The 12,172-nt window shown below is 50.0% G+C and overlaps 1 protein-coding gene across 2 annotated transcripts in view; it reads left to right on the top strand.

Annotated features, from left to right (window-relative positions):
• The window catches only part of PARS2 (prolyl-tRNA synthetase 2, mitochondrial), a 15,328-nt gene extending 6,216 nt beyond the window's left edge, over positions 1-9,112 (top strand). Inside the window, exon 2 of one of the 2 annotated variants that reach the window (XM_077779757.1) lies at positions 3,996-9,112. In XM_077779757.1, the coding sequence (XP_077635883.1) occupies positions 4,189-5,616 (1,428 nt within the window). In that variant the 5' untranslated portion in view covers positions 3,996-4,188 and the 3' untranslated portion in view covers positions 5,617-9,112. The remainder of the gene's footprint in view (positions 1-3,995) is intronic. The other variant, XM_077779758.1, reaches the window with a different exon arrangement.
• Positions 9,113-12,172: the final 3,060 nt, after the last annotated feature.

Here is a 12,172-nt window from a genome sequence, read left to right as displayed (position 1 = left end):
ATTAGTTTCTTTATGTTTATGATTAATTGCTTTATATATATATATTTATATATATGTATTTATATATTTATTATATATATAGGGTGCTGCCACATTTGGAGCATAAATGTTTATAATTGTTAGGTCTTCTGGTGGATAAACCCCTTAATTATGATAGAATGCCCTTCTTCATCTCTTGTTACAGGCTTTATTTTAAAGTCTAGAGGGGCACCCGGGTGGCTTAGTCCGTTAAGCATCCGACTTCCGCTCAGGTCATGGATCTCGCGGTTCGTGGGTTCGAGCCCCGCATCGGGCTCTGTGCTGACTGCCAGCTCGGAGCCTGGAGCCTGTTTCAGTCTGTGACTCCCTCTCTCTCTGACCCTCCCCTGCTCACGCTGTCTCTCTCTCTCTCTCTCTTTCTCTCTGCTAGAAATAAATAAAACATTAAAAAAAAAAAGTCTAGAATGTCTGGTATAATTATGGCTACTCCAGCTTTCTTTTGTCAACCATTAGCATGATAGATGGTCTCCATCCCCTTACTTTCAACCTGAAGATGTCTTTAGGTCTAAAGTGGGTCTCTTGCAAACAGAATATAGATGGATCTTGTTTTCTTATCCATTCTGTTACCCTGTGTCTTTTGATTGGACCATTTAGTCCGTTGATGTTTAGAGGGAGCACTGAAAGATACGAATATATTGCCATTATGTTTCTTGCAGAGTTAGAGTTTCTGGTGGGGTGTTCTCTGGTACTTTATAGTCTTTGTTGCTTTTGGTCTCCCCCTGTCCCTCGTCTTTTCTCCCCTCAGAGAGTCTCCCTTAAAATTTCTTGCAGGGCTGGGTTAGTAGTCATGAACTCCTTTAATTTTTGTTTGTCTGGGAAACTTTTTTTTTTTTTAACTTTTTTAACATTTTATTTATTTTTGAGAGAGAGAGACAGCATGAGCAGGGGAGGGCCAGAGAGAGAGGGAGACACAGATTCTGAAACAGGCTCCAGGCTCTGAGCTAGCTGTCAACACAGAGCCTGACATGGGGCTTGAACCTACGAACCGTGAGATCATGACCTGAACTGAAGTCGGCTGCCCAACCGACTGAGACACCCAGGCGCCCCTGTCTGGGAAACTTTTAATCTGTCCTATTTTGAATGACAGCTTTGCTGGATAAAGAATTCTTGGCTGCATATTTTTTTGATTCAGCACATTGACTATATCCTGCCACCCCTTTCTGGCCTGCCAATTTTCTCTGGATAGGTCTGCTACAAACCTGATCTGTCTTCCCTTGTAGGTTAAGGACTTTTTTTCCCTTGCTGCTTTCATAATTCTTTCCTTTTGTGAATTTGACTGTGATATGCCTTGTTGATGGTCGCTTTTTGTTGAATCTAATGTGAGTTGTCTGTGCTTCCTGGGTATTTATGTCTGTGTCTTTTCCCAGGTTAGGAAAGTTTTCTGGTATGATTTGCTCTGCTTGCTTAACCCTTGTCCTCCTTTTCTCTCTCTCCATCTCCTGGGACCCCTATGATTCTGATGTTTTTCCTTTTTAATGAGTTAACTGATTTCTCTAATTCTTAAATCGTCCTCTTTTGCCTTAGTCTCCCTCTTTTATTCTGCTCCATAAGTTTGTCCTCTGTATCGCTGATTGACTGCTCTGCTTCATCCATCCTTGCTGCTGTGCTATCTGTTGGAGATTGCAGCTTAGTTATAGCATTTTTTTATTTCACCCTAACTAGGTTTTTGCTTCTTTTTGTCTCCACAGAAGGGGATTTGAATCTGTTTCCAACCCGAGCTAATATTCTTATTATTGTGATTCTAAATTCTGGTTCAGACATTTTCCTTGTGTCTATGTTAAGTTCCTGGCTGTTGTTTTTTCCTGCTTTCTTTTGGGGTGAATTCCTTCAGTTTGTAATTTTGAAAGAAGAAAAGGAATTAATAAGGTAGAAAATTAAAATAAAAAAATTAAAAACAACACACACACACACACACACACACACACACACGCAAATCAAATAAATGGTGCTAGATCCGAGGTGTGTTTTGGTCTGGGTGTTGAAGGGAGCTTGATAGATAAGAGGAAAAAAGGGGGTGGGGGAAGGAAAACATTTGAAAATTTGAAAAAGTGAATACAATAAATAGAATAAAATGAAATGACATAAATAAAATAGAATTTGAAATATTTACAAAAAAATAAAAATGTATTAGAAAAAAATTAAAATTATTTTTAACAAAAATTGAAAATAATAAATTTTTTCTCTTTCTGCTGAGTTCTCTGGTTCAGGTTGTGCAGATTGTTGTGTTAATACTCAAATCAATTTTCTAGATATGCAGCATAGTTTAGTTTTGATCTGGCTGTATTTCATGGATTCAGATCACAAAAAAACTTCCATGCTGTTCTGCCATCTTGGCTCCTCCCCCATTGTAGAGTGTATATAAGAGAGAAGATGACCGCTACCTGGTAGCAAGAGAATCGTTTCTGATCTACTCAGTGGAATGTTATACTGCCATCAGGAATGTGAGTATTTTGTAAAATCATAGAGGAACACGTGTGCTCATTCAGTACACAGTGTCTGGTAAAACCCTGGTCCCTGCTGAATGGCAAGCCAGTTAGATTTGGTCCTTGGCTGCACAGAGCTGAGCGCCTGTGAGGAAGACAGCAGTCACTCTGAGAGCGATTGGTGATCAGTAGGGCTGCTGTGAGAGACGCTGGCCTTAGGGACATGGGAATGGGACACGGAAGGCATCCTAGAGGACAGGATGATGGCCCCGAGGCTGGAAGAATGAGTAGATGTTGGTAAGTGAAGGGCACAGTGTGTTTAAGAATGAGTGTGGTGCGGCTGGAACTCTTGGAGAGGGTAATTGGGGAAGCTAAGCCCCAGGGGGCTGGCAGTCAGCTCACAGGTGTGCCTAGAAGGTCAGAAGCTTAGACCTGATTCTGAGGGCAGCAGGAAGTCGTTGGAGGGCTTTCAGAAAGAAGGACTGTTACTGTATGTGCTGGGACATGTTCCTGAGCTGCAGCGCGGAGCATGAGTTGGAGGAAGGCGGAGATGGAAGCAGAGGGGCCCAGTGCAGAGGCTGCTGCGGTAGTCCAGGGGAGAGATGGTGGTGGCCTGGGTGGAAGCTGGGGAGGTGGGGAGGGGGCAGATGGAACAGCAAGTGAAGAGGAAGGAATGACAACACCAAGAGGGTTGGTGCATGTGGGCCCTGAGGGAACAGAGTGGATGAACCCAGGTTTCTGGTTTCAGCAAAGGGTGGCTTTTGGTGCCATTGTGAGTGATAGGCTGCACTGGAGGGGGAGCGGGTTTGGGGTTGAGGGGGAGATGCTGAGTTCCTTCTGGGGTGCTAGGTTTAGAGTACTCATACGGCTCATTCTCCAGGACACTACTGCATAGGGAGGTCTGAAGTGTGTGTGTGTGTGAGAGAGAGAGAGAGAGAGAGAGAGAGAGACGGATGGAGCGCAGGTGTTGACTCAGAGTCATGAGCTTGAGGCCTGACCAGGGAGGGAGTGCTATGGGATGTGGGGAGAGGCACAAGACACCTAAGGCAGGAGCCGGGTGGGGACGTGGGCAAAAAAACGGGACTGGCAAAAGGGACGAAGGCTTGTCCGCAGCAGAGGTCTCCAGACTGAGGGATTAGACTTGATTTCCTTTTTTTTGGTTTCTGTTTTTTTTCCCCTAGTTTCATATAATAACAATAGCAAACATTGATTGCATTCATAGAATGTGCTAGATACTGTTCTAATAACTTTTTATAACTCTTCTAAATTTCCACAAGAAATCTACAAGATAGGTCTTACTGCATTGCCGTTTTGCAGATGAAGTAACTGAGCACAGAGGGGTTAAGTCACGTGTCCCAGGCTACACAGGGTGCAGTCAGCAAGCAGCCTGCCTGGAGTCTAGGATCTGATTCCAGGGCTGTGCACTCCCCACGCAGCAGTGTCTCTCCACAGTACACTGTTAGGTTTTTTATAAATGGGGAAATACTGTTTGTTTGTTTGTTTGTTTGTTTGTTTGTTTGTTTTAAATCGCAGTAGAGGTAAGAGAAGAAGGACTTGAACCTGCTAGAAAATTAGAGGGGAAAGGGTCTGCATCTGCAAAAGCAGCCGCTGTCTTACAAGTTTGCTGGACTGAGCTGGCCGCATCGTGGCATCGGCACACAGTTAACACCTATTTCCGCATGGCTCGTTTTTCTCCAGGCACAAGTGCTTCCCTGTGCCGGGCATCATGGAAGGGCTGCTGTCGAGATGCAGAGCACTGCCCGCCCTGGCCACCTGCAGCCACCAGCTCTCTGGGTACATTCCTCACAGCTTTTACCACTGTGACCCAGAGAGAGGGAAGCGCTTGGTGCTGTCGCGCATGTTCCAGCCCCAGAACCTTCGGGAAGACCAGGTGCTGTCTCCCGAGGGCAGATCTGGCGACCTGACCTGTAAGAGCCAGCGACTGATGCTGCAGGTGGGCCTGATCCACCCGGCAAGCCCCGGCTGTTACCACCTCCTGCCTTATACGGTGCGTGCCATGGAGAAGCTCGAGCGGCTGATAGACCAGGAGATGCAGGCCATCGGGGGGCAGAAGCTCGACATGCCCAGCCTCAGCCCGGCAGAGCCCTGGCGCGCCACCAAGCGGTGGGACTTGATGGGTAAGGAGCTGCTGCGACTTCGAGACAGACACGGCAAGGAGTACTGCTTAGGACCAACTCACGAGGAAGCCGTCACAGCCCTGGTTGCCTCCCAGAAGACCCTGTCCTACAAGCAGCTTCCGTTCCTGCTGTACCAGGTGACGAGGAAGTTTCGGGATGAGCCCAGGCCCCGCTTTGGTCTTCTCCGCGGCCGGGAGTTTTACATGAAGGACATGTACACTTTTGACTCCTCTGCAGAGGCTGCGCTGCGGACCTACGACCTGGTGTGCGGGGCCTACGGCAGCCTGTTCCGCAGGCTGGGGCTGCAGTGCGTCAGGGTCCAGGCGGACGTGGGCAGCATCGGGGGCACCGCGTCTCATGAGTTCCAGCTCCCGGCCGACGTCGGGGAGGACATGTTTGCCGTCTGCCCCGGCTGCGATTTCTCGGCCAACGTGGAGACGCTACGCTCGTCCCAGACCAGCTGCCCTGCTTGCCGGGGCCCACTGACCGAAAGCAGAGGCATCGAGGTGGGGCATACGTTTTACCTGGGCACCAAGTACTCCTCTGTTTTTGGTGCCCAGTTTACCAACGCCCACGGCAAACCATGCCTGGCCGAGATGGGCTGCTACGGCCTGGGTGTGACACGGATATTGGCTGCCGCCATTGAGGTGATGTCCACGGAAGACTGCGTGCGCTGGCCTGGCCTCCTGGCGCCTTACCACGTGTGCCTCATCCCCCCAAAGAAGGGCAGTAAGGAGGCGGCGGCCGCGGAGCTTGCGGGTGGACTGTATGACCTCCTCACAGAGGCAGTGCCACAGCTCCGCGGGGAGGTCCTGCTCGATGACAGGACCCATCTGACCATTGGGAACAGACTGAAAGATGCCAACAAGTTTGGGTACCCCTTTGTGATCATCGCTGGCAAGAGGGCCCTGGAGGACCCTGCCCATTTTGAGGTCCACTGCCAGAACACCGGTGAGGTGGTCTTCCTCACCAGAGAAGGAGTCACAGAATTTCTGAGCCAAGTGCAGGTCATCTGAACCCCCCTGACCACCCACCCCCACGTCCCCATCCTGCAGCCTTGGTGTTCATTCTGATGCTGCCTTTTCCCACACTCCGTCCCCAGCGGCCTCTCCAGATACAGGGCAGCTCATGGAAGGGGGAAGCGTGTTAGGGAAACCGACTTTTTATCCAGGCCTTTGTTCCTACTTTTCGTATTCGAAGGCGGTGATTCCATTCTATGGACTGGCAGTGCTGCCCCAAGGCATTCCTCTTACATTCCTTTGTGGAGGCTTTTGTGTTAGGCAGAGGGGCAAGAAGGAGCCGCTGGGCTTGGCCCTCAGGCGAGTCACTTCCCTTCTCTGCCGAGTCCCATGTGGAGGATGCGAGCGGCTGGTTGCTGAGGCCTTCCTGGCTCTGGCAGTCTGACCCCGGTGCCTCTTGCTGCATTTAGTTTGGAGAGCGGGCCTACCAGCCCTCCTCCACTTGGACACATCCCCTCCCTTGCTGGGGGCCTCAGTTTCCCCATCTGTGACATGAGAAAATGGAACTATATCTGTAAAATTCGTAAGCTGTCAGTGGGTGGTTCCATAAGAGGTTCATGACAGGCAAATCTGGGTCCTCTGCTCCCCTAGAGTCTAAGCTATACGGAAAGTTGATAGAATTAGCTAATGGCCCAGAACCACCTCCAGAGACCTGGCTCTATTGGGCTGGCTTAGCATGGAGATGGTGTTCTATTGATTGAATAAAGTAGGGCCACCAGGCTGAGCCTTGCATGGTTATTTGGAACAGTGGTAATGCCGCCATTTTAACTGCAGCGGCTTCCTACCTGACACTTTTTCCGTTTTTTCCCTATTATTTCTACAGTCCACTCACAAACAGACAAACACATAAAACCCACCTTCGGAGGCTGGGAATGTTTTAAACCATTTCTCCCCCCAAATGTAGGGGTAGCAGGCTTCAGGCACCACAGTGAGCTTGTCTTGGGTCGAGGTGGATCCTAGTGCATATTAAGATCTCTGCCTGTAATCTTTGGAAAACTGGGAGCAGGCTTGAGCCACCACGGCAGTGCCACCTGGTTTCACTTCTCTTGCTCATCAGATTATGGTCTCCACACGTCCAAAGCTAACAAGATTCTGTCACATTCAAACTCAGGGCCACCACTTCCGGAAGTGTTGTGCCCTCTGCCTCTCGTACACTCTCCCATTCAGCACTGATGACATTGGTTCTTGTTTGTTCATTGTTCTGTGCACTCCCTCTCGTGGTTGATGGTCAGATCCCCAGGGTCATGGTCCTGGGCTGATTCCCAGTGTATCTCACTTCTTGTCTTGGCCAGTTGTCCCACCTGCCACACAGCTCCCCCAGCAGCGTGTTCCCGCTGCCACTCGTCACTGCTCAAGTAACCCACTCCCCAGCACACACCATCAGGTTTCCTAAGTACTGTTCACGCCCAGCCCTGATGGCCCCTAGGCCAGGAGATGTGCATTCTGAGAGCAAACTTAGAAAGGCTAGATTAGAAGTCAGGGGATTCTACTCTTGGCTGCACTCTGGAACTGCCTGGGTCCCACCCAGAGGTTCTGGGTAGGGTCTGGGTTACGTTTTAAAGCTCCACAGATCATTCTGATGCACGCAGGCGGTTCAGAGCTCCCAGTGTGCTTAAGGGCAGCCACCAGCTCTGAGCCACTTTGTAGCTGAGCATTTCTTAGAGTCATTTCCTTTGTACATTGTCAGCCCGATGTGAGCTCTCTGCTTTTAATGGTCCGGTCATTTATTTGCTAAGGGCCTGCCGTGCACCACTGTGCTGTGAGGCACTTGTATGTACCATTTTCACAACAAAAACTGTGCAGGGTAGATGCTGTTCTCCTTTAACAGATGACGAACCTGAAGTTTCGTCTCAGCAGCTTGCTCAGGGATGCACAACTGTTAAGGGTCAGAGCTAGAATTTGAGTATTGACTAAAGCCTATGCCCTCCCTGCTGTAACTGCATGGCCTCTGCATAGATAAAAGTGATTTCAGTAAATAAAACTGAATTGTTTATTTTTTTCTAATCAAGTTAGCCCAAAATGAGAAATTAGCATTTGTGAATTGGTGTTTAATTTTTTTAAAAGTTAACTCTTACTGAGGTATAGTTGATACACAATGTTTCGTTAGTTTTAAGTGTATGGCATAGTGACTCAGTAACTCTAGGTGCCCAACACAAGTGTTGCCATGCCTGTCAGCAAGCAACACTGTGACAGCACCCCACCGACTGTTCCCCGTGCTGCACCTTTCATCCCCGGGTCTTACTCTGTAACTAGATGCCTGTGCCTCCCACTCCCCTTTTTTAAATTTTAAATTTGTTCTCCGTAGGCTGGCCTATGGAAGGCTAGCCTAATGTAAGCACTTTTGAAAACCAGAGTCCAGGAAGAGAGAAATCAGTTAACTTAAATTCTTCATAAATGTTGAAATCACAGAATAATTTGAGGACAATACAGAATCATGGAAGTTTAGAACGGGAGGACTTGGAGCCCCCCGGTCCACCCCTCATTTCACCGATGGGAAGCAGGCCCCAACTGGGAATTAACCTGCCACACACCGTCTGACAGCAGAACACCCGCCTGCAGGCCAAGTGCTGTGGCCCCTAAATCGTGCTACCTCCAGTCAATCTTGTTGCATCAAGAGCGGTCTGGCTGGATCAGCCCGAGCTCTAGAAGCCTTGTAGGTGGGAAACAGGTACCGTCCTCTCTTTTCCAAGGGAGATGAATACAAGGAGAACAGTGATTTGCTCAAGGCCAAGGAGGACTGACACCTAGGTGTCTTGATTACTAAGCCAGCGTGTCTTCTGAGAAGCCAGGGACGGTAGGGTATGGGGGAGAGATCAGAACGTTGAAGAGACATAATCCTAGCCTACCACTTACCAGGGATGTGACCTTAAGACAAATTACTTGACCTTCATGCATCTCAGCTGCTTCATCAAAGATGTGCTCATGTCCATGCCCCACCCCCCCAGGGTGGTCCACGGTTGGCTGAGCTTACTTACGGGAAATGCTTAGTCCTGTGCTTTCAGCAAATGCTCCCATCACCCCAGACAGCTGAAGAAATGCCACCATTGGGAGCTCACGTTGTGCTCGCGTTAACTTGTCTCAAGACCTGGATCTTGTTTTCTTGATGTGATGCTTTACAACCTTCCTGGGGAGTGCCACGGGCAGGAATTAAGTGACGCCTGTGGTATGAGTCCATCTCCTTAGAGAAAAGACACATATTCTCAAACTGTGTACCTTACTCTCTCCTTTCCGAACTTGTCAGTGTTACTTCTTGCCATAGACTGATGAAATGGAGTTGCTGGCAAAGCAGCAGGCACAGGCGCATTGTCATTGCTCTCACTCCTTGGGGAGATCTAGAAGCAACTGGCTGGGAAATATTTAGCAGAATTAACCCTTGGGGACAAAAGCTGGTGTGTAACAAAACCATTGTGTAAAGCAAGCTTAGAATGTAAATCAAGGGCTTCATTAATATTCTGTGCTTTCACGGAAGAAACACCTGCTGGGCTATCAATAAAGGCACTTTGCAGAAATCTGTTGAAATTGTCATTTCTTTAACTACTTGAGTGCCAAGGAACTTCATGGAGTTCCCATCATCCCTTTCTACACCAAGATGCCAGAATCCTTTTTAGAATGGATTGTTATACATCCAAGGGCATATAAGGCTTTGTTTGAAAGTTGGGAAAAGTTTTATAATGTGGAAACTGGGAAACTTTTTTTGAAGTTTTTGCAAACTTAGGGTATACTTGAAAAAAATCAATTGTGACTTACATCATAGTAACCCACGCTAGGGACTGTGGAGTCAGCCCGCTGAGGCCACTTGATAGCAGCTGTATGACCATGTGCAAGGTGCTTCCTGTGCTTCCACAGTAAAACAGGGCCCACAGTGCCCAGGTCACCGCAGGTGCTGGCTACGTGGCAGCTGCCATTATACTGGGCCAGTTAGCCCTCTGCATGTAGTAGGCGGGTGGACGGTGTGTGTGGGCCAACAGAGTGGGGTTGCACCTTTAGGGTCCCCTTGATTGGGCACCGCTTTGGTGCCAGGATGGTGCCCACTCCTATTAAGCCAGCAGCTCTGAAGGGTGAGCAGCTTCCATAGTTAAAGCCTGGTTGCCCTTGGCTAAATAAAACTCTAGGACTAGGAGAGCGAGGAGGACACCTCTCTTGTTAATGGTCACTGAGGACACTGTTTGCCAGGGAAGAACTTGCTGCCGGACTCAGGCGCTGACAGGAGCCCTCCTGGCGGGGTGTCGGGTGCTGTGGGGAGTCAGCTGTGGGCTCTGGTAGTCTGGCTACGCAGACTGGACTCTTTTCGCCCAGGCGGACAGGTTGGGGACTTTGCATAACAGTGAATGCCAAGACTTTGCGACAGCATTGGAGCGAGCAGCAAGGGCTGCTGGGTCTCATGGCAACTCCTGGAAGGCAGAAGCCCAGTCTTACTGCTGCTGATATACCCTGGAGGGCTTAGGGGAGTCCTGAATTCAAGTTCTGGCTCTGCTTTCCGCCAGCTGGTTAATGCTGGGCAAGCTCCCTCTCTGTGCCAGTTTTGTAGTAAAATGGTTCTGTAAACTACTTGCCTCCTGGAGGTGCCAGGAGTGAGCCTGTCCCCAGGAAGCACCCTAGAACACTGTGGCACGTCCTAAGTGCTCAGTGGAGGGCCAATGTTAGTGAGCCAGGCTGCCTGCGCACTCCCCCTGGAGGATGCAAGGATTGCTCGAGGGGCCCTTCCAATTCACACTCCCCATCCTTCCCTGTCCCTCCCACAACCTCATGGCCCATACCTGTCTTGTGCGATGGCTTCCACCCCTGATCTGTTTAGAATTTATCACCCCTTCCTCTGCGCCATCAGTAATTATTTGTTGTGTACCTGCTATGTGCTGTGCTAGGTGCTGGCAGTACCAAAATGCATGGTTCAGGGCCCCGGACTCAGTTTACAAAGCAGTGGAAGGAACTACCCAGTAAGCAGGCAATTACAACGCAGTGTGTGACAAGTGTGGTAATGATACAGGAGCCGTGGGACATATGGGGAAGGAGGGGCAGGAGGGCTTCCTGGAGGAGGCAGCCAGACCTGATTAAAGATTAGAAAGGAAAGGGTGGAACAGTTGGGGGTGGAGGCAAGGGTGTAATGGAGAGTAAGAATTCTCCAGGCAGAGGGAGCAGAATGTGCAAAGGTCCAAAGCTAAGCATGGCACGATTAGAGAAGAAAAAAGTGTCGTACGTTAAGCACTTAGTTTGAGGCAGGCTTTGTTCATGTGCATCACATAGATTAATTCATATAATCCTCACAGCACCTGCATGAGGTAGGTGCTGTTATGCTGTTTGTGTTGGTGCCTGAGGCCATCCGCTAGGGAGTTGCAGGGCTGGAATTGAAGGCAGGCAGCCTGGGTCCAGAGGTGATACTTAAGCCACGGCACCCTCCTGCCCCATAGCTGAACTGTGTCCAGGATGGTTGGGCTAAGGCAGCTGGAGAGAGGAAGCCACAGAGGTGGTTGGGGTCCAGACCCCGAAGGGCACGGAGTGCCATACCAAGAGTGTTGATGAGGGAATGGGGAGCCGTTGAGGGCTCTGAGCAGGGGGAGGACTTGCCTGTGTGGCTGTATTTCTCTTCCTTGGAGCAGTTTCTAGTCCAGGGTTAGATTTATGACATCTACTCAACAGGGTGACCTTGAGGGCAGAGGCTGCCTGATGCACTTGGACCTTGATGCCCTGTCCCTGGTTGGTGCCAGTTATGTTCAAAGTTTGTAAACAGAATAAAAGGAACAAGGAAGAAGAGCAGGTGGGCTCTGGAGAGATGCTTGGGTTCAAATTCTGGCTCTGATACCCAATAGTAGTGAGACTATGTGCCCCTACTGTCTTTATATCATTTATGAAATTGGGACCTGAGAGCGTGGCTGCCATAAGGAAGTGAAAGGAGGTTTGCACAGCGCCACAACGTTGTTGACAGCCACCATGATTTCTCCCCGCTCCCTGCCTGCCCTTGCGTCCCTGCTGTTTCAGGGGTGGTTCTCCAGCTGCCACCCCCGATTTACAGAGGTAACCACACAGAAGTCTGGTGGTCCCACCTGTGTCCCTGGCCCTGGGAAGGCTACACTCTGGTCCTGTGAGGCAGAGGTGCCCCTGGGTGTTGGGAAAGGCTCTGCCTCAAATCAGGGATGTGAAGAATGCTGATACCGTGGCCTTGCCCCTCCTTCCCTTTGGGCCTCAGTGTCCTCATCTGTAAAATAAGGTGGCCCCATGGTTGAGTCTTTGAGGGAGCTCTGACTGGGTTCTGGTGGAGTCCCAGGTAGGGGCAGGCAGCTGGGGAGGCAGAGAGTGTGAGGGCCAGCCCACATGCCCCATGGGCCCCACCCGCCATGGGGAGACGTGCCCAGGCCAGTGGGACCCCTGCTCCTAACCCTAGCCAAGCTCTAGTCGTAGCTGCCTCAGTCTGCTCCTAAGTTTGTGCTCTCTCCACTCCCTGGGGACCAAAGACGATGGCAGAGGTCAGAAGGGGCAGAGCCCACGGGCTGGGAAGGCCAGAAGGCTTCTTGGCAGGGAGTGTGAGGCGGCTGCATGGGCTTGAGCCTGGAAACGCTGA

Source organism: Crocuta crocuta, unplaced genomic scaffold, assembly GCF_008692635.1.
Source record: "Crocuta crocuta isolate KB4526 unplaced genomic scaffold, BGI_CrCroc_1.0 scaffold168, whole genome shotgun sequence".
NCBI classification, from domain to species: Eukaryota; Metazoa; Chordata; class Mammalia; order Carnivora; family Hyaenidae; genus Crocuta; species Crocuta crocuta.
This window is presented reverse-complemented; position numbering and strand designations above follow the sequence as displayed.